General features: G+C 53.5%; 1 protein-coding gene across 7 annotated transcripts in view; it reads left to right on the forward strand.

Annotated features, from left to right (window-relative positions):
- Window positions 1–20644, forward strand: part of CSMD2 (CUB and Sushi multiple domains 2) — a 624779-nt gene that overhangs the window by 456157 nt on the left and 147978 nt on the right. For all 7 annotated transcript variants that reach the window (XM_051832052.3, XM_051832047.3, XM_051832045.3 and 4 more), the window contains 3 exons: window positions 9994–10196; window positions 15573–15764; window positions 19492–19630. In XM_051832052.3, the coding sequence (XP_051688012.3) occupies window positions 9994–10196; window positions 15573–15764; window positions 19492–19630 (534 nt within the window). The remainder of the gene's footprint in view (window positions 1–9993; window positions 10197–15572; window positions 15765–19491; window positions 19631–20644) is intronic.

The raw sequence follows: 20644 nt of genomic DNA on the forward strand, positions 1-20644 counted from the left end.
CCAAATGCAACCTTGAGCCTCCAGTGCCAGGGTGGTGCAGAGAACGCAGTGGCCCAAGGTCACCCCCATGTCAGAATGAAATACAAGGCGACAGCTGAGCCCAAAGCACCCGTTGCCACCCAGGGTGTCATGCAGCAGTTTCAGGGACCTGAAGATAGTTTTTCTCTTTCACTTTTGAAAATAACCAAAGATCATTTTGTTTTGTTTTGTTTGTTTTGTTTTGTTTTTCTTTTGAACACCAGCTGGCCCTAGGAGAGGCTCTTGACGCCAACGCCGGCTTTGGGCTTTGGGCTGTCATCTTGGGTTTTGCTCTGTGGATAACATGATGCTTTAATTATTATGTCTGCCATTATGATCCTGATTTAATTGTTGGTTTGCCACTTGGGTGGCTCGGGGTGGGGGACATTTGATAAAATGAGTGTTATTTTCTTATTGTCATTTCCAGTGTGACAGGGCAGTTTGGGCTGCATTCTCACCAGGGGACAGCAGTGACTTCTGGGCCATCCCTGCCCCGCTGCAGTAGCTGTTCCCTCCGGTGTCGGTTCCCCTGAAGCAGGAGTCTGCCGTCATGGCTCCTGGGGTGTCCCTGCCATGGTGACATTGCGTGGGAGCACTCAGGGCCCTTTCATGTTCTGGGACTCCAGTCCCAAGGCCGGTGAAATCGACTTGTCAAGGTGTCCTAGACTCCTTTCCCCGTGATCATTTTTGCACAGCTCTCCTGTGTGGAGTGGATTCAGACGGGCCACCTGTAAGCAATGGCAGGGCCCGTATCCCAAAAGTGCTCAAGGTGTTGCTGTTTCCTTCAGACTCAGAGAACTGAGGACCCCAATCCCAGAAGCAAGGGTTCTTTGTGGACAGCACTTAGGGGACCAGCTCCTGCAGTCAGAAGCCAGCGCCCCCCCAGGCTCTCAGATGTAGGCTTTGGTGGAAAAACGTCTTCCTGGTATTGCAGCTGAGTGTCAGGAACCTCCTCAGCACCACCAGCAAAGCATGGGGGACTCAGTGGCCTGCTGGCGGGCGGGGCAGCATCAGCAGAAGCCCAGAGAACCTGCAGGGCTGGATTCAGAGAGCACAAGCCCAGGGTTGCAGTCTCCTTAGACTCTGCTGGGTTTCGACCCAGCAGCCAGCTCTGGCCCCCAGTCGTGTGCCTGGAGCCTCGATCTTTGCTAGCAATGGAGGAAATCAAAGGTGGGATTGTGAGATCCAGGAGGCTGGATGGGCAGTGAAGGGAGATGTCGGAACCTCCAGAGAAGGGGAGATCTCTGCCTTAACACCTGGGGTTTGCTCAGATCACCTCTTGTGGACAGGCGCATGCCTAACAAGTACAGTGGGTGGGTTGGGAAATCTGAAAGCAGGTAGGGCATTGATTCATTCATCCATTTGATCAGACTGCATTCATTCAGGGGTTTAGTGGGGATCAGGCCTGGTGCTGGGCACCAGAGACAGAGATGAATGAGATCCAGGTGCACGAGTGGAGCGTCTCAGCAAGACGGAGAGGCCAGTGGAGGGCTGTGACACGGGAGCACCTGGAAGGAGCATCTCACCTGATGGGGGAGGTGGAGAGCCTTGGGAAAGCTCCTGTCTGGGGCACTCAAGTGTGTGTTAGTTTACCAGGTATATTACCAGTTTACCAGGACTGCCATGATGGACCAAGGGACTTACAACACCAGATATGAGTTTTCCCGCTGTTCTAGAGGCTGCAGGTCCCAAATCAAGGCATCAGGAGCTGAGCTCCCTCTGAAGACCCCAGGGAATAATCTCTGTGTCCTTCTGCAGCTCCCAGAGGTTGCCCACCATCCTCGGCCTTTGTGGGCTGGTAGACCCGTCGCTCGCATCTCTGCCTCTGTCTTTGCGTGATCTGCCTCCCTTTTCTCCTCTGTGTCTCTGTATGCACTGCTCCCTCTTCTTGTAAAGCTGTCACTCACCGGATCCAGGCTGACCTTGTTGTCGTAACTCAACGACATCTGAAAAGATCCTGTTTCAGATAAGGTCGTAGTCATAGGACCCAGGGGTTAGGATGTGAGCATGCTCATAACTTGTATGAGACACAGTGCAACCCCCTACAGGTGGTGGTGGTGGGGACATTGCAGGGGTGGAGCCCTCCAGGCAGAGGGGAGGCCCCAAAGCAAGAGACTAAGAAGGAAATGGGTAAAGGAGGAGGGGAATAGGAGCCACCACCTGCAGAAGTTCACGCAGGACTTGGCGCGCCCCTAGGAAGTCTGACTATTCTGTAGGAATGAAGAGTGACCGGGTCAGATGTGTGGTTCAGAAAGAGCTCCCAGCCCTGGTGCAAGGGGTGGCTTCAAAGGAGGGTAGGGAGAAGAGGCTGTGTGTGTGTGTGTGTCTATGCATCTGCTTAGAGCACAAGGTCAGAGAGAGAGAGCAGGAGACAGAGATTCCCTCTAGTGGTTCACTCCCCCAGATGCCAGCAATAACCAGGGCTGGACCAGGCCAAAGCCAGGAACCCAGAACTCCATCCAGGGCTCCCATTTGAGTAGCAGAGAGCCAAGCACTTAAGCCACCATCTACTGTCTCCCAGGATGCATTAGCAGGAAGCTGGATGGGAAGGAAAGTAGCCAGGACTCAAACCAGCATTCCCATAAGAGATGCAGTTTTCCCAAGTGGCGTCTTACCCCACTGCGCTACAGCATCCAGCCCCAGTTACCTGTTGATGCCTCTGTACCAACTCCCCCCTCTCTTGGCATCTTCTTCCTCTCTCTCAATTTCTCCGTGCTTTTCTGTCTCCAAGACTGCTCCAAAACAACTCCTCTTCGAAGCTTTCCTTGCCTTCCTGAATTAGAAGCAGAAGCAGTTGGTGTAAAGGAAAGACTTTGACCCCAAGCACACGTGGTCTGAAGTCTGGCTGTGATGCTTCCAAGCTGTTTAATCCTGCAGGTGCCTATGTTCACCCCTCAGAACTCTACCCCCTCAGCAAAGTGGTGAGGAGAGACTCCAAAATGCAAGGATTTTAGGAGGGTAGCAGGCAGTGTACCTAAAGGAGTTGGCACGTGGGAGATGGTCTACAAGTCTTTCTCTTTTTCCCACAGTTATTTGCACAGCATCTCATTTATCCTCCTTTCACGCCTGTTGGACACATTGCTGAATTGTGTGCATCTCCTTCAGTCAGCAGCAGCAGCCTGCAGGGCTTCCTCCAGCTCTAAGCGCGGAGCTGGGCACCCGGCACACTTCAGCCCTCTGCCCTGGGAGTGGCCTGGTCGACATCTGTGGTCCAAAGCAATGCATACACATGCATACATGCACATTTAGACACAGGAGCGCACACACACACACACACACATACACAGGTATGAGCACAGCACCATCACCTCTCCCCTCCCATTCTATGTCTCCCCACCAGGGGCTGGGGAAGGACAAGGAGGAGTGACGGGTGGGTCCTCAAATGGTTTTCAGTTTTTCAAAAGCCAGACACTGCAGGGAGCTGTCCAGACAAATGCTGAGTCTGCTGTGGCCTGGAATCATCTCTGTGGATCAGAGCCTCAGCTTCACACGTGTAGACTTTGATGTCTGTAAGTTGCAAACAATATTCAAGAGTAGCTGCAGTTGGTTTAGAAACCGAGTCCTTCCTGGCTGTCGTCAAAGGTGTTAATAAAAGGGGTCACTGTGCCCCCTTGGCAGCCCCGCCAGCGCATCTCCCCACACCACTCTTACCTTTGCCACGCTGACCTCAGCCAGGGAGCAGGAGTCCCCTCCAAATGTCCATTGGCCCCTATTGGGCCTCGGTGTAAAATCCTTCAGTGGTGTCCTCTCATTCCCCAAAGAAAATCCAGATGACTTCCCCATCCCATGGAGTCCCACCAGGCCCGACCTCTGCCTGCCTCTCTTGGCTCCAGCTTTTCTGATGCTCAAATGCTCCAGGCCAGTTCCCTTCCAGGGCCTCTGCTCTGGAAGGCTTCATCCCACCCCGCCTGTTCTTCCTGTGGCCGCCTCCCTTTGAGCCCATCCTTTTCTGTTAATTTTTTTAAATCAAATCATGTATAGTTGTTTCATAATAACACTTTTTTAAAGATTTTATTTATTTATTTGAAAGGCATAGTTAGAGAAGGAGAGAGAGACAGACAAAGAGAGAGAGAGGTCTTCCATCCACTGGTTTACTCCTCAAATGGCTGCAATGGCTGGGGCTGGGCCAGAGTGAAGCCAGGAGCCAGGAGCTTCTTCAGGTCTCCCATGTGGGTACAGGGACCCATCTTCCACTGCTTTCCCAGGTGCATTAGCAGGGGGCTGGATCAGAAGTGGAGCAGCTGGGACTCGAACGAGTGCCCATATGGGATCCCAGTGCCGCAGGACAGCAGCTTAACCTGCTGTGCCACAGCACCAGCCCCAAGCCTGTCATTTTGTTTAAATGTCACCTCCTGCAAGAGGCTTTTTTCAGTCCCTCTACCTGAAGTGGTGAGCCTGTCCCAGCACTGCTGCTCGCTCCCTCACGGGGTCTGCCATGGCTGATAATCTTTTAACGAATTTGTGTACATGTGGAGCTCACCCATCTCCAGAAACTCCCAGAAAACGGTACCCTGGCTGTCACTGGCACCCTTCTGTTCCTGCACCCAGCACCTGGGATGTGTTTCAGTGAGTACGGGAAGCAGTTTGGGACTTGAGCCCCTGTCCTTTTGACTACCAAGTTGTATTGTTTCTGCATGCAGAAGACCCCAGCTCCTTCCTCTCCCGTCCCCCTGCCCCTCCTCCACACCAACACCGAGAGCTCTGTTTTGTCTGATAATCCAGTCAGCCAAGCTCTGTACCGAGAGCTAGCACTTTTAATTGACGGTGTTGACTGTCAGCCCTGGAGCCTCGTATGTGATTCATGTGTGAACAGCTCCCACCCACAGCCTCTTCCTCCTGCGGGTGTGGCCGGCATTGTCTGGGGACAGGATGGAAGCACTGAAGTCTGACCCAGACTGTGATTATGTAACAGTCATTCCCGCTTGCTGTCAATAACAGCCCTTGACCTTGGGCAAGTTACTCGACCTCTCAGCCTCAGTATTTCGGTTTCTAAAGAGACTGATGCAGCCTACACAATGGAGATACTTATGTGGACTCAGTGGGATAATGTGAAAATGCTGGACTCGCAGTGGTTGTTATAGAAACACATCTTGCATTGCTAGTTAGTCTCCACATTCTCACATTTTTGAAAGATTTGTTTATTTATTTGAAAGGCAGAGAGACAGAGATCTTCCATCTGCTGGTTCACTCCCCAAATGGCCACAATGGTCAGAGGCTGGGCCAGGCCGAAGCCAGGAGCCTGGAACTCTATTTGGGTCTCCCACATAGGTGGTAGGGTCCCAAAGACTCGGGTACTCTGCTGCCTTCCCAGGCACATTAGCAGGGAGCTCGATCAGAAGTGGAGTAGCCAGGACTCAAACCGGTGCCCAGATGGGACGCCTGCTGCTTAATCCACAATACCAGCCCCACATGATATCACTTTTGGAACTTCTGTAGACTGGTTGTCCTGGTAGTTCATTCACTCACTCACTCATTCAGTTGGTTACGTTCTGGGACATCAGCCAGCCCCCAGAGCTGAGCTGTCACTGGAAGAGAACAAAGACATTCTCTCTCTACTTGTGAGGCTGTCAGCCACTTCCCTCTCTGTCCTGCTCTGTCCCCTGTGACATCGGAACAGCAGCTGAACTCTAGCGTGGTTTCCTCCCAGACAGCCTTCCCGCCTCTCTGCCTCCGGGTTGGGTCTTGACTTGTGTTCTTGAATCCAATGAATACACACTCCCTTTCCCGCCACCTGAACTTACAGCCTCACCTCCTCTGCCTGTTCCTGGCAAGTGCAGCCCACGCCAGCCTCTCTGCTGAGAGTAGGTGCAGCTGCTCCCCTCTTGGCCAGCGGGGCTGCTCCTGTGGAGGCAGCCACATTGTTCAGTGCATTGAGTGACAGGGAGGAAGCAGCAGAGAAAGGGGGCAGCTTGACTCCAGGGAGAGGGCGCTTGTTGGCTCCGCCTCCTGGGGAGCTCCTTTTCAGCCTTCTCAATCAAGCAGGGGGCGCAGGGTGGGGGCAGGGGACGGGGCAGCCTCACAGCTCCTGGCCTCCAGGTATCTCCCCTGTATCTAAAGAAGGTCTACCCAGGAGATCCAAGAGAGTCGCTCCGATTGCGTTAGTGCCCATTGTTGACCAAAAATAAGATGCACACACATGTATAAACCCAACAGTGGCTAACTAGAAAGTGTAATTACACATTCAATCTCCTTCTCAGTGGAACCAAAACTTGTAACCGCACAGACGGCCCAAGAACAAGCTTAATAGTTCCTAGAAGTTTCTTCAAAGAAGAAACCAGAGCACAGAAGAAAACCGTAAAATGTTTCAACTGCGTAAGCTGAGTGATGTCCAGTGTGCCTCACAGGGAACCATTAGTAACAGGAAGGTGTCTGTTCTCCCCAAGTTCATCCATAAGGTGTGTGGTTCCCGTCAGTCTCAGCAGAATTCTTTTGGAACTTGGTAACCATAAAGTTCATCTGAAACCGTAAATTTAGGAAATGAGCTAAGAAGCTTATAGGAGTGGGGGTGGGGTGGGGGGGAAACCGTGAAGGGGAACTTGCCCTTTCAGAATGTCAGAACACGAGACCACAGAAACTGGTTAACTGAAGGGCTGTGTTCCCACTCCCATAAATGGCGTCTAGGATGGGCAAGGGAGGGGACACCAGAAAGGAGTCTGGAAACAGACAACCACAGGGGCATTCCACGCCCATGGAGAGAACCTGGAGTCCTCCCTCCACAGGTATTCGTGAGCCCAGTCCACGTGCCAGGTGCATCCTACAGTAAGCACAGCCTGTGCCTGCACTTGGGAGAACTTTGTTCTCACTGGGGAGAGGGAGAGTAAACAAACGTGCAGAAAGTCTGGGCCATTGAATGCTCAGGGAAGAGGCCACATCAGGTAGGGGCTGGGACAACTGTCCACTTGGAAGAACAGTGACCCTGTCGACCCTTAAAAATGAAAGTATGCCAGTTCTGGGAAAATCCTAGAGTTAATCATTTGGAGTTAGGGGAGGGTTTGTCTAAGCATAACGTGACACCTGTTATCCTTAAAGGAAAACAGTGACGTATTTGATTACATAAAATGAATGACTTTTGGCTGGCGCCGCGGCTCAATAGGCTAATCCTCCACCTAGCGGCGCCAGCACACCGGGTTCTAGTCCTGGTCGGGGCGCCAGATTCTGTCCTGGTTGCCCCTCTTCCAGGCCAGCCCTCTGCTATGGCCCGGGAGTGCAGTGGAGGATGGCCCAAGTCCTTGAGCCCTGCACCCGCATGGGAGACCAGGAGAAGCACCTGGCTCCTGGCTTTGGATCAGCGCGATGCGCATGCTGCAGCGGCCACTGGAGGGTGAACCAACGGCAAAGGAAGACCTTTCTCTCTCTCTCTCTCTCTCTCTCTCACTGTCCACTCTACCTGTCAAAAAAAAAAGAAGAAGAAGAAGAAGAAGAAGAATGACTTCTACACCAAAATAACAGCCCGAAGGGAGTGAGCATTTAACCTGGAAGTGAAGGCCCCTGGGGCCGGTGTTGTGGCATAGCGGTAAAGCTGCTGCCTGTGACGCCACATCCCATATGGGGGCTGGCTCAAGTCCCAGCTGCTCCACTTGCAATCCAGCTCCTTGCTAATGCACCTGGGAAAGCAACTGAAGATGGCGTACATGGGAGACCCAGATGAAGGTCCTGATTCATTGCAGCCCTGGCCATTGCAACCATTTAGGGAGTGGGGAATGAACCAGCAGGTAGAAGATTCATTCTCTCTCTGTCTCTCTCTCTCTCTCTCCCTCCCTCTCCCTCTCTCCCCCCGCCCCGCCCTCTCTCCAAAACGCTGACTTTCAAATCAATAAATACATCTTTCAAAAAAACTGTGAAGGCGCTTCCATTCCAGATCCAAGTGACTGAGTTGGGTTCTTGGTCCAGCTTCACCGTCTGGGAGGCAGCAGTGATGGCTCAAGTTACAGGGTTCCTGCTGCCCTGCGGGAGACCTGGACTGAGTGCCAGCCCCAGCTCAGCACTGACCGTTGTGGGCCTTGTGGGGAAGGAACCAGCATTCGGAAGTGCTCTCTCTTCGTGTCTTTCACATAAACCAAAAAATATTTTTTTAAAGGAGGAATGAAAGATGCCAGAGACTGGGGGAAACGTTGCAATACCTGTGTCTTATAAAAGACAAGTTAAAATATGTACAGATACCAGAAATCATGATGTGTGGATAGAACTGTAAAAGACTAAGACGGATAAAGGATAAGAAGAGATATCAAGGCCCAGTAAATCTGTGCGGAAATACCCAACCTTACTACATTATCTGGATTGAAAACACCAGTGATCTTCCATTTTGTTCTAGCAGTTGGTAGTGTGTTCTAACAAAGCACGTGTTTGCACATCATATTGTCCGATGTTGGTGAGGTGAAGTTCAGAGAGATGTCGCTTTAATACCAGTTAGTGGTAATATGCATGGATCCAATTACCTGGGAGGACAACTTAGCAGTCTTGAGCAAAAAAAAAAAAAAAAAAATATTATGCACCCTTCCCTGAAAAAAAAAAAAAGTATTCCTACAAATGAACTGAAATGGTGACCGAAACACACCAAGCCACGACAAGGTGGGAGTGTTTCTCACAATTTAATGTTCGTGTCTGCAGGATACAAATTGAAGTGCATGTGCAGGTGCATGATGTCATGAAGTGAAAAGTGAGGTTTCCTGAAACTGCAGAAAATGCACTCACACTTGGGCAGATTCATATGTATGAGGGATCTTGAAAATTTTGTGGAAAATGTGTATTAAGAAAAAGCTACGTGCATGAATTACAAAAAATGCACCAAAAGAAACTTCTCTTTTAATTCCATTTTCCATGAATGTTTTGAAGTCCCCTTTTCATTGCATGTGTGTTGGAAAACGCTAGTAGGAAATGCAGCACCCCCGCCCCGTATTCACTGAAAATCTCTGAGTAGCAAAGAGAGGATTCTTGAGAATTCAGCACATCTGTGTATTGTTTGCCTTTTTTTCCACCTTGCTCCTGTGTCATTTCTATAATTTACAAAGAGATTTTTTAAAAAGAGATAGTGATACATAGACTGCATCCTGGAACAGAAAAAAAAAAGAGACATCAGTGGAACTGGTGAAACCCAAATAAAGTCTGGCGTTTAGTTCACAGGAATCTACCAATGTGGCTTTCTTAGTTGTGACAGATGCGCCATGGAAATGCACATGGCTAACAGTGGGAGAAGCAGTAAAGGAGCTAGGGGAATTCTCTGTGTTGTCTTTGCCACTTCTCTGTGCATCTAAAATTATTCCAGAGTAAAAAAAAAAAAAAAAAAAAAAGGTTAGCAGAGTGTCGATCACACAGGCTTTGGCTGCTGGAAGTGTTCTGTCCTGGAAGAATCCAGGTTCCTCCTGAGCTCCCTTGCTCTGAGAGCCCTGGATGTGGCCTGCAGCCCCCCACCCCCCTCCACTCCCTGCCCCCTGCACCCAGGGGGACCCCCCCCCCCTTCCTGGCCTCATCGGGATGCAGGAATCCCTTCAGTCAAGCCTGTGAATAGCCCCAGGCCCAGAATTCTGCTCTAGAATAGCAAGATATAGGCTCACCGCCCCCTGACCCCCACCTGGCTGCAGCCCGGCCAGCCCCTCAGCGACCCTGCAGCTTCCTCTGCCCCATGCCTTTCTGTAACCTGCAGCCTTCATGCAACCCAGACCCTGCCTCTCAGCACCCCCTCCCCATCCAGGAGGAAAAGGATCGGGGCTCTGAGTGAAGTCTGGGGCTGTGTAGGGTCCAGGAGAGGGGCAGTTGGCAGTGGCCACAGCAGGCTCCTAATAGTCAACAAGATTCACTCAACCCACACCCATTGCTCCAGGGTGGCCCCTGTGGGAGGGGCTGGCCCAAGGGAACCACGAGTGAAGACGCTGCCCTCCCTCCCTCCCTCCCTCTGCTGCCCTGCCTGGGCCCCAGGAGCGAAGGAGAAGCCCCTGGGAGCAGCCCACACCGTGACCACTGCCTTTCGTCTCTGCTCAGGCTCCACTTCCTGGTGTTCGACACAGAGGAGGTGCACGACGTCCTGCGCATCTGGGACGGGCCCGTGGAGAGCGGGGTCCTGCTGAAGGAGCTGAGCGGCCCCACGCTGCCCAAGGACCTGCACAGCACCTTCAACTCAGTCGTCCTGCAGTTCAGCACTGACTTCTTCACCAGCAAGCAGGGCTTCGCCATCCAGTTCTCAGGTCTGTGCCTGCCCACGCCGGCCCCTTGGTCGCCCCGTGTCAGCCCACATGCCACCAGCCCCCTCGCGGCCTCCTCCCTCCGTCTGTGCAGAGATGTAACTGAGTACCCCTGGGCCTGGTACACAGGGAGTGTGTGTTCTGATATCCGTGAAGAGGGTGGGTTAATAGCCACTGATTTACCCGTCGGTGATAAGTCTCTGGCTGGAGAACCACAGGCTGTCGTGGCCACCTCAGGTTCCCCATCTTTTGGGTTCCCCAAAAGATGATGCCATGCTCGTGTCTGGGTGGAGGATAAGGAGCAGTTACTCAGAACGGCGTTCCGAGGAGGGCTCAGTTAGTTGTCTGTGCCACTGGCAGGGGCCCCCGAGTGGAACTTCAGGGGATTTGTGGGGCCCGAAAGAGAGGAGTAAGAGAGAAAAGGCGTCCTAGGTGCTGAGAACACCCGGGCAAGTGCAGGAGCAGGGAAGGTTCTGGAACGGAGGTTGTTCCTTGTGGCCGAAACTCCGGGAGCATGGTGGGATGCAGGGAAGACCGGGGGGACGGGGTTGTGGGGGCACGGCTGGCAGCACAGGCATAAGCTACTTCGAGTGTGGTGCAGGTCTTGGGGAGGACTGGAAGCACTCATGAGCACTCTGCATTCTGTCATGGAGGGGTGTGACGAGGAGCGCCCACACCCCGGGACTGGACGGCTGGGAGGACTGGGCCTGCCTCTCCACGGGATGCATCGTGTCATCTCCCTGAAAAGCAGCCTCAGCCTCAGCTTCTGCCCGTGTTTGTTACACTTCTGCCCGTGTTTGTTATACTTCTGCCTGTGTTTGTCCCCCTGGGTGCAGCCATCCCCCTCACCATCCCCTTCCTGTGCTGCGTGTTGGGGGCTGGGAGGGAGCTTCCATGGTGACTCCAGAGCAAGCCCGTGTGGCACCTGTACCGTGGCCTTGCCCCACACTCTCTCCCAGGTGGTGTGGCCGGTGGGGGTGGTCAGCATCTACCCCGAGGTTGCAGATCTCACTTTGATCTATTTTACCCATCCGTGGATTCAATCAACCATGGATAAAGTGTAGTCAGGAAAAAAAAATGGCATCTGTACTGAACGTATACAGACTTTTTTCTTATCCGTACTCCCTAGACAGTAGATTGTAGCAACTATTTACATTGCCTTTCCATGGTATCATAAGTAATCTAGAGATGATTAGGAGTATGTGGGAGGGTGTGCTGGGTTCTATGCAAACACCACACCACTTTACAGAAGGGCCTGGTGCAGCTGCAGATCCTGCTCTCCGCAGGGGCCCTGGAGCCCATCTCCTGTGGGTTGTAGGGGACGATTGTCCCATTAACCTGTCCACTTAACACTCAGGCGGGCTTCCAGCCTAGCCTTGCCGCTGTATTCTCGGGAGTGCTGCGGAAACTCATTGGTGTTGCAGGAAGAGGAAGTTTGCACGATAAAGCCATGTTGGGAAGGCACACCTCGCAGTCTGGTCTGTGGCGCAGGACCCCCGAGAACGCTGGCTTTGCAGATGTGCGTGGATTCAAAAGGTGTCTGGTCGGCCACGGCTTCCAGACATGCATGGCCCTGGATGGCCTTTTTCAAGGCCTGTGTTATGTGGCACAGACTTTGGAAATCGCTGGGATAAGCAGCAGAAGGCTCTCCCCGCAGACAGGAGGGTAGAATGCCAAGGAGGCTGTTCGGTCCACTCTCTAGGGAAAGGACTATTATGAATAATTAAAGGCCATGTATTTTCTCCGACTGCGCCCAAGCTGATGGGTATGGCTTTTACACAAAAAAAAAAGGAAAAAAAGAAAGCGAAGCTCCTAATTGTACTGATAAATTCCCTTGAAGATTTGCACAATCTGACCTCCACTGCGTCCTCAGGGTGGCCACAAGGGACAGAGTCGCTGGTCGCTCTCCTGTGGCCGTGCCTCACGCAGCTGCTTCCTCGTGCGTGACCCAGCTCTTGGGAGTCCTGTTCATCCTTCAAGGTTCATCTCAGATGCCACTGCCGCCTGATGTCCTCGGCTGCCCCAGCACTTGCCTTCCATTTCTTTAGCACAGTGTCAATACCGTACATTCTGCCTCGCCTTAGCCCTGGCCACCTGCTTGCCATCCCACCCAAGGCCATGCCGTGCCTCCAACTGCCCCATAGTGTATGTGTGAAGCAGGTGTTCACTCACTGCTTACTGACCACATGGCCACATGAATGGACGAGTTTCCCCTATCACCAGTGTATCCTTGTCCAAGCTGCCCTGAGCACCACGTGGGCCAACAGAGCATGGAGTGGTCAAAGCTGCCCAGCCCAGGCTCCAGAAAGGCTGGGGCACCCTGGCCCAGTGCTCTGGGTGGGCCGGAGGTTTGGGAAAGGTCACCTTCCCTGTTGCTGTCGTCGGGCAGCAAATACCAGGACTCCTCTAGGGAGAAGAGAATGGCTTAGCCCATGTTAACTTTATAGTGTGTGTTTGACAGGGGATTGTGCAGAAATGCCAGAGACGATTAGCACAGGCTTGGCTTTATTAAGTAAACACGGCTGTGTAACATCCAACATCCTGTCTGTACCACGTGGATCAGCCCTTCCCCCGGGGGCTTTGCCAAGCAGCTCGAATTCAGGAGCATTAAAGAGAGAAAATGAGAACAAAAAAAAAAAAAAAAAGATAAGCATGAAATGTAACTGCTGCCAGCTATGGTGTGGGCGCCACACTAAGCCCGTGCCGTATCACCTCCCGGAATTGTCACAAAGACCCTAAGCTAGGGGCATTATTATTAGTCTGTGTTGCAGATGCGAGCACTGAGGCTTCTCCTACAAGGTCATGCAGTTAATAAGGAGCAGAGGCTGGCTCAGAACTCACGAGTCTGACTCCCAAACCTGGGCTCTTCATCACCGCACTCCGCTGCCTCCCATATAAATGACCCTTGTGAGGACGGGGAGAACAGCGGGCTGTTTTTCTTCGAGGGCATCATTTACATGTGTACAGTGCACTGTGAAGTCAGAGATGAAAGCTAAGTCTGTTTGTAATTGGGACGGAAGAAGATTGATTCTTACTTGACTTTATAAATAAATTCCGTAAGTGTCAGACGGTGACGATTTGTTCATTCATTCATTTATTCGACAAATATTTACTGAGTACTGTTGTGTGCTGAGCCCTGTTCTAAGCCCAGGGGATGCAGTTGGAAGCCAACAGCCAAAAGCCTCTGTTCTCCTGGAGATACACAAGTGATGTACAATCAAGAGGCAAACAAATAAATGAGCAAGATCATTACAGATTGTGTTGTGAAAAGAACAAAATAGGCTAATACGGTAAAATTTGATGGGAAAGATAGATCCAGAAGAGGGTGATCAGAAAGGCCTGTGGTAGGAGGTAACGCTGGAGCTGATAACTGAATGGCAAGGCCATCCCAGGCAGAAGGGCGAGCAGGTGCAAAGGCCCTGGGGGGAGGAAGGAGGGGGACCTGAGCTTGCTGTGTTGGAAGAGGATTTTATAAATGTGGCTGGCACATGATGACAGCACATCGCTGATGGTGTCAGTGATTAAAGCTAGATGAAAAAAAAGGGCTGGCCTTAAAATGCGATCTCCAAAGAAGAGAGTCTGAAATAGAACTCCAGGGACCAGAGGCTGGCAAACGGTTCCTGTACATGGCTACATAGTAGTAGATCCTTCATGCTGTGTGGACCGTGTCTCTGCCATCAGAACTCGGCTCTCCCCTGGTAGATAAATACCCATAGGCAACACGTGAAAAAGCGGGAGACAGCGTGGAGCTCGAGTGGGCGGGGGGCCCTGGTTTGTTGCATGGTGCCCTGCGAGTATTTCCTATAAGGTGTAGCTACGAGTGCTATCGTTCCGGACCCAGACATACTCCTAGCTCTACAGGGAGTGATGCAGTGTGCACCTTGGCCCCAGGCAGGTGTTTCTTATCAGACCCGTACTCGCAGCAGAAGTGAGTGGGTTCCTCTCCCCAGGAGGCCTGGGGTGCAGCAAGCATCAGAGCTTTGGGCAGCTTCCTGCTTTTCCTTCAGAACTAACATGAATTGTACATTCTACTCCAAAATAGATACTTTTGTTTTAATACAAATAATATTTCTCCCAAACATGTTTGAGAATAAAAAAAAAAAAAAAACTGAGCCTCCAAGCAAATGAGCATTATTTATATCCCATGGCCTCCCAAACCTCCTGCCCCAGGGGACCAGGCTCTATGGACAGCTCTGGGCCCTGGAGGCAGCTGGGGCTGTAGCAGCTGCCTCAGAGCGCGCCCCTCAACTGCCTCCTACACATCTCTTCAGTGTGTTTTCCCATGCCTCGTTTGTTCATTCATTCACTCACTCATGCTTTGATTCATTTGTTCCTCCCTTTCACCTTTCATACGAGTATTCTCTTTTAAAACATCTGCTGTCTGTGAGGGGCTGGTTTTCTGGCACAGAGATTAAGCCACTGCCTGTGACACTGGCATATCGAGTCCCGGCTGCTCCACTTCCTATCCAGCTCCCTGCTGATGCACCTGGGAGGCAGCAAATAATGGCCCAAGTACATGGGTCCCTGCACCCACATGAGAGACCCAAATGGAGTTCCTGGCTCCTGGCTTTGGGCTGGCCCAGCCTCTGGAAATTGTGGCCTTTTGAGGAGTAACCAGCACAAAGAAGATCTGTCTGTGTCACTTCTTCCCCTCTACCCAGCCCTCGTACTCTGTTAAACTAGGTTAGGTACAAGACCAGAAACATCTCCCAAATCCCGAGTTTTTGTGATTGTCAATGACTCAACTATTTGTCTCTGTTTTGAACTCTGCTCCATCACTTGCTACAATTTTCTGATTTTTCTTTGAAGATGGTTTCAGTCTACTGAGTCTTCGATTGTTTGCCATGTTCAGCCGGCTTCAGTGAACTGCCTGGAATTTCACCAGCCTGCTCAGCTTGCAGGCCTGCTGACTCCCAAACCCCCTTGCAAATCCTTCTAATGAAATACAGGGAGCTCATACTTCATCGTGTCACTCATTCGGGTAGCATTAGTTGCATCCTACAGAAGCGCAGTGCTGCTTCTGGGTTACGTTGCTTGTTTTTGGAAATCGAACTGATCTCAATTCCGCAGTCACCACCACGCAGTCCAGCTTAACTGAGTATCTCATGACAGCGAAGGGAGGGTAAAGGTACGGGGAGAATGGGTGGTGGTGATGTCGGTGAGGGTGACGGTGTGTGATGACAGTCCCTGGCGGACGCAGTGACAAGAGTTGGGGGTGAGAGTGGTGACACTGTCGCCACAGCCGCCAGGATGGTAGGAAGGTGACTAGGCACGGCAGTTGGCACTGGTGACAGTCATCAGGCAGAGTGATGAGCTGGGAGCCACGCTGGCTGCAGACGCCTGGGCAACCCCACCCCCTCTTGTGTTTTCCTGTCCCAGTGTCCACAGCAACGTCCTGTAATGACCCTGGGGTCCCACAGAATGGGAGCCGGAGCGGCGACAGTTGGGAGGCCGGCGACTCCACGGTGTTCCAGTGCGACCCTGGCTACGTGCTGCAGGGAAGTGCTTCCATCAGCTGCGTGAGGATCGAGAACCGGTTCTTCTGGCAGCCCAGCCCACCCACGTGCATAGGTAGGAGGCGTGTGGTCTTCCTTGGTTCTCCCAGCTTGCACTCAGCCCCTTCCCCACACAGGGGCAGCTGCCTCTTGGGCCTGGGTGGGGGTGGAATTGACACTGAAAGCCACAGAAAACCCAGAATTCACTCTGCTTTGCATTGGTGTGTGTGCGCACACATCACAGTCCCTACACACAGCAAATGCTTCACTTGGTAAGATGGCTCCAACACGTTTCAAGCCAGGCAGGTGTGTCTCCTTCTCCCTGGGCAGGGCTGTCTTGATGGCAAGGGGGACAATGAGTGGCCTGGGGCAACTGGTACCAAAATGGCCCTTCTATGGCCTGAGGCACCAGAAGGGCAGCCCCAGGTGCGGGGTACAAAGGAAGAATTTTGCTCTTCCCTTCTTGGGCAGGTCATTGGTCACCTGGATTTGGGCTCACGGAGATCTGCCCTCGGGTTCCCCACCTGAGCGGTGACAAAACCCTGACTCAGGCTTGTCCATAGCCATGCAGCGTCCAGGAAGTGACGCCAGAGTCCTCGCGCCTCCTAAGCTGCTTGAGACCAGGAGGAGGGGTCAACTTGAAGGGAGAAGGAGACAGGAAAGGGAAATGGATGCCAGTGCTCACCTCCACGGGGCTCTGCTTCGCAGCCAGATGACCAGTGTGTTTCCTCCCGTGTCAGCCATGGGTGCAGGAGCTGGCAGCACCCATGGTCACTGGCTCCTCGCTGCGTGCAGGCCCCACCTGAGACACTGACTCAGAAAACCTCATTGAACTCAGAGAGCCCTGCAGCTCTCTGAAATGCCCCCCATTCCCCGGTTCACAGGTGCAGAAGCTGACCCTTAGACAAGTGTGGCTGTCCTGCCCCCAGTGGCAGGGCTAGGCGACAGCAGAGCCGGGATTCACCCCCCTTCACCAGTCTGAATTTCCCTTCCTCCCAGGCCCCCTCCCCTGCCTGAGATGGGGTCCAGAGACTTCCTGAGCCTCTCTCCTCCCTGGCGGTGCCCGCCCTGCCCGTGCCCTGGCCTTGCTGCAAGCGGGCTCCGTGGGAAGCGGGGGCCGTGGCTCTGAGGCCTGGCCCTGACAGCGAGACACTGACAGGGAAGGGGTTGCCAAGCTCAGTGGGAAGTGAATGCCGGGGCTCATAGGGGCAGGAGCTGGGTGAATGGACAAGGCCAGGAAGCTGAAGCATGTGTCAGCGAGAGTGTGGGACAGGAAGCAGGTCCAGGCGGCCTTGGAAAACTACTCCGACTCGGAGCCTCGGCTTCCTCCTCCGCGAGGGGGAGCATGGTGCACGATGGCTCGGAGGGGCGACACACGTGGCCCGCATCTCCAGCAGCGCCGGCTTCCTTCCCTCCTGTCTTCCTCCTTCTGTCCCTCCGCTGTTTCCTGCCTTCCCTGCGCCTCCCTGAGCCAGGACCCACCTGGTCCAGGGGCCTGGGAGAGACTCAGTCGGCCTCTGCAGTCTTCTCCAAATTCAACACGCACAGCTCTGGTTCTCCACACTCAGTTTCCAGAGCAGCCCCGAGCAAGGCTGCCCCCATGGAGGAAGAGGAGGGGGGAGGGTGCGCTGTTCCGTTGATGGGAGCAGCTTGCAGGTGGTGAGCAGGGCGGCCAGCTTCACTCGATTCTCACAGGCCGGTCAGTCTTCTGCACTGGGTCCTGGCATGTGTTCCTCGGGCAACAAAATAAAAAAAAAAATGCCTTTGCCTCTTCTCCCAAGGGGGCTGGAAATCCCTGTGACAAGCCCATCATGTCCAACCCCGCCCCCCCCCCCCAACATGGCCGGTGGTCGGTGATGGCCTGGCACCATCGGGGACTACAGGAAGAAAGCAGATCCCCTACCGAGCAAGTGTGGGCCCCACGGCAGGCCCAGCACCGGGCATGTTAGCCACGTCCTCCCATGGAGGTTGGTGTGCAGCAGCCGTGGAGTGCAAGCTCTAGATTCAGACCTGACTCTGGCTCGCTCTATGGCCTCAGACAAGTGACCTAACCTCTGCCTTAGTTTCCCTGTCTGTTGTCTGTCTGTCTGTCTCTCCATCTACCTACCTCCCTTTCAGATAAAAATGAAAATAAATAGAAATGTAAGAAAGGTACTCACATCTATGTCTTAGGGTTGTTTTGGGGATTAAAGAAGCTACTCCTGGCAAGCACTCGGGACCGCTGTGTGTATTACAAGCCGCCATGCTCCTTCCTCTTGTTTTATTGGGCAGATGCGGAAGTGGAGGCTCAGGGAGGTGGGGGAACGTGCGCACACTCACACAGCTGGTGGGTGGCATGGCCAGAGCTGGAGGCCAGGACCGGGGGATTTCCAAGCCGATGCCCTTTTCATCACCTACTCCCCTCAGCCCGCCCACTTCCTATCTTCTAGAATCATCAGCAGCCTCTGCCCACTCCTAACTTGGCATCTGTGGTTGGGTGAACTGAGTTGTACCCCTTACCTAACCCTGTAACCATCAGGAGGTGAAGTTGTTGAAGCCCAGGGGGTCCGTCCGGGGCTCGGAGTGTACCTGGTAGAGGAGTGGGGAGTGTCTGATTCCAGGGGCCAGGTGGAAGAGAGCTGTGCTGGGGCAGAGGCCGGGAACCCAGACAAACCACAAGCCCTTGTGGGGCATGTGAGGGGAGCCATGGGAGCCTTACCCCGAGCTGGCAGAGGGAGGCAGAGCCCGCTAAGCCTTGCCCAGAGTGGAGGTCTCACCATGCCCCTGGGGAAGAGTCCCTGGGCCTCTGGGACTTCTGCTGGAATGCAGGTTTCTACCCTCACTGGCTGCATCACCTCTGTTTCCAAGGTGGCCGGGACAGGGTCACTGGACTGGCCATTGCGTGGTCGTTGGTCTGATCATGCGGGTCCCAGTCTGCACCGTTTATCTCCCCCTCAAGAGGGTTTAACAGAGGAGGGGTGAGGGGATCCAAGCAGCCCCGATGCACGCAAGGCCCTGTCCTCACTCATGGAAGTCCTGTGCCCCAGCGTCCCCAACTCTAGGGCCAGAGCAGCATGGATTCGAATCCCAGAGTGACTTCGGGCAAGTTGCTTGGCTACTCTGTGCTTCAGTTCCCTCTCTCTCAGTCAGCAAGCAGGATCCTCAGCTTGTGGAGCTGTGGATGAGACAGCAACAGAGTGATATATCTCAAATGCCGCATGTCATGAGATGTGTCTTCCCACGGAAGAAAGTCACATGACGCCTAAGCGGGACGCCAGCCGGGCTTGGCAGGTGGATATGCGCATGGTTCCCACGGCTCCTGACACGGAGGGTGCTAGAGCTCATGGGAAGCACACACCAGAAGCCTGCCTGGAACCCGGATGGGAGGCAGGGATGAGCACCACGTGCTTTGCGTGTCTGGGAGACAGCAGCAGCTGTGTTGTGACTCCCACCTGCCCCACGCCCAGTGCTGTAACACAGTCTGTATGGCCACCCCACAGGGCAGATGATAGCTCCTGAGACCCAGAGAGGTTTAGGTACATTCCCTAAAGTCACACAGCCGGGAAGTGCCAGAGCCACCTGTGTATTATTGTTTTTAATAGTGCATTGAAGCAAAAAGCACACAACATAAAGTCACACATTTCAAAACCAGCAGCCTACCCCATGTCACCCAGTACCTTCACAGGGATGTGCGCCACTGCCGCTGTCTGGTTCCAGAACCTTCCCACCTCTTCGGAGTGGACCCCTGCCAGCCCTGTCCCTTTAGCCCCCGTCTTCTGCCCATCACCACGACCTGTGGGCCTCACCTTTCTTCCTGTCCTCAGCGCCCTGCGGGGGAGACCTGACGGGGCCATCAGGAGTCATCCTCTCACCCAACTATCCGGAGCCCTACCCACCAGGCAAGGAGTGTGACTGGAAGGTGACCGTCTCGCCAGACTACGTGATCGCCCTGGTGTTTAACATGTAGGTACCCGACACACCCCGGGTCGGGGGCAAGGGGTCCACAGCACGGGGCCGCGGGACCAGCTCTCCCATGAGCACACACAGGCCCATGGGCCGGATCCTGGGTTCCACGCAAGGGAGGGAGCCCAAGAGGAGAGAGACAGGCACTTCCTAGTGTCTCCTGCCTGCCATGCACCCTGCTCACTGCTTAGCACTTGCCAAGGGACTAAGAGAGCCGTTGTTTGCAGAGATTTCAGCTTTTTCTGCCCCAAAATAAGCGTGGGTTTTAATGCCATTTTTTCCACGAACTTTTTGAAGTCCCTCCTCATTATCTTATTTCATCCTTGTAATAATTTATGGGGTAGCTCTTATTATCTGTTTTTACCTCCAAAGCTGCGGAGATTCAGAAAAACAGAGAAACAAATAGGCCTATCCTGGCTCACTCTCTCACCTAGAGGTAGAAGTCCCAGCTCCTGACATGGGGTGCAGGCACCACCACGCCCTCCCCCCAATTGTGTGTGGAGTTCCTCTCTCCTGGTAGCAGCCTCTTCTGTGACTTCCATGCCCCTCCTCCCTGGCCAGGCTCCAGCTCGGGCGTCCTCTCTCCTCCACTCACCCCTCCTACCTGTCTATGGATCCAACCTCTTCTTGTAAACGGGGTACCCCCTCGGCGACCTGCCCTGCAGGCTCCCATATCCAACTGTCAAGCATCTCTGCTGGCTGCAAGCACCCAGCTGAAGTGCATACAAGCCTCAGCCTGTTGCTTCTGCCCTCACGAGCTGTGTTCTGAACACCAGGGCGTGGCTCCATCACTCACCCTCACTGCTCTCACGGAAGCCTGCTCCTCCTTGACCTCCCTCGTGCATCCCCGTCCTCTCCAGCCTCCCAGCTTCTGTCCTGGTCTGAGCCCTGATCACTCTACCGAATGACTGCCGTGGTCTGCCGACTGCCTCCTCTGCCCCCATCATGTCTTCTGTGCCAGTCTCTGCCTTAGCCAGCTGTCAGAGTGATCGTGTCACTCCAGGACGCTGGAGT

Source organism: Oryctolagus cuniculus, chromosome 7 (assembly GCF_051225735.1).
Source record: "Oryctolagus cuniculus isolate XC-2025 breed Fujian yellow rabbit chromosome 7, ASM5122573v1, whole genome shotgun sequence".
Lineage (NCBI taxonomy): Eukaryota > Metazoa > Chordata > Mammalia > Lagomorpha > Leporidae > Oryctolagus > Oryctolagus cuniculus.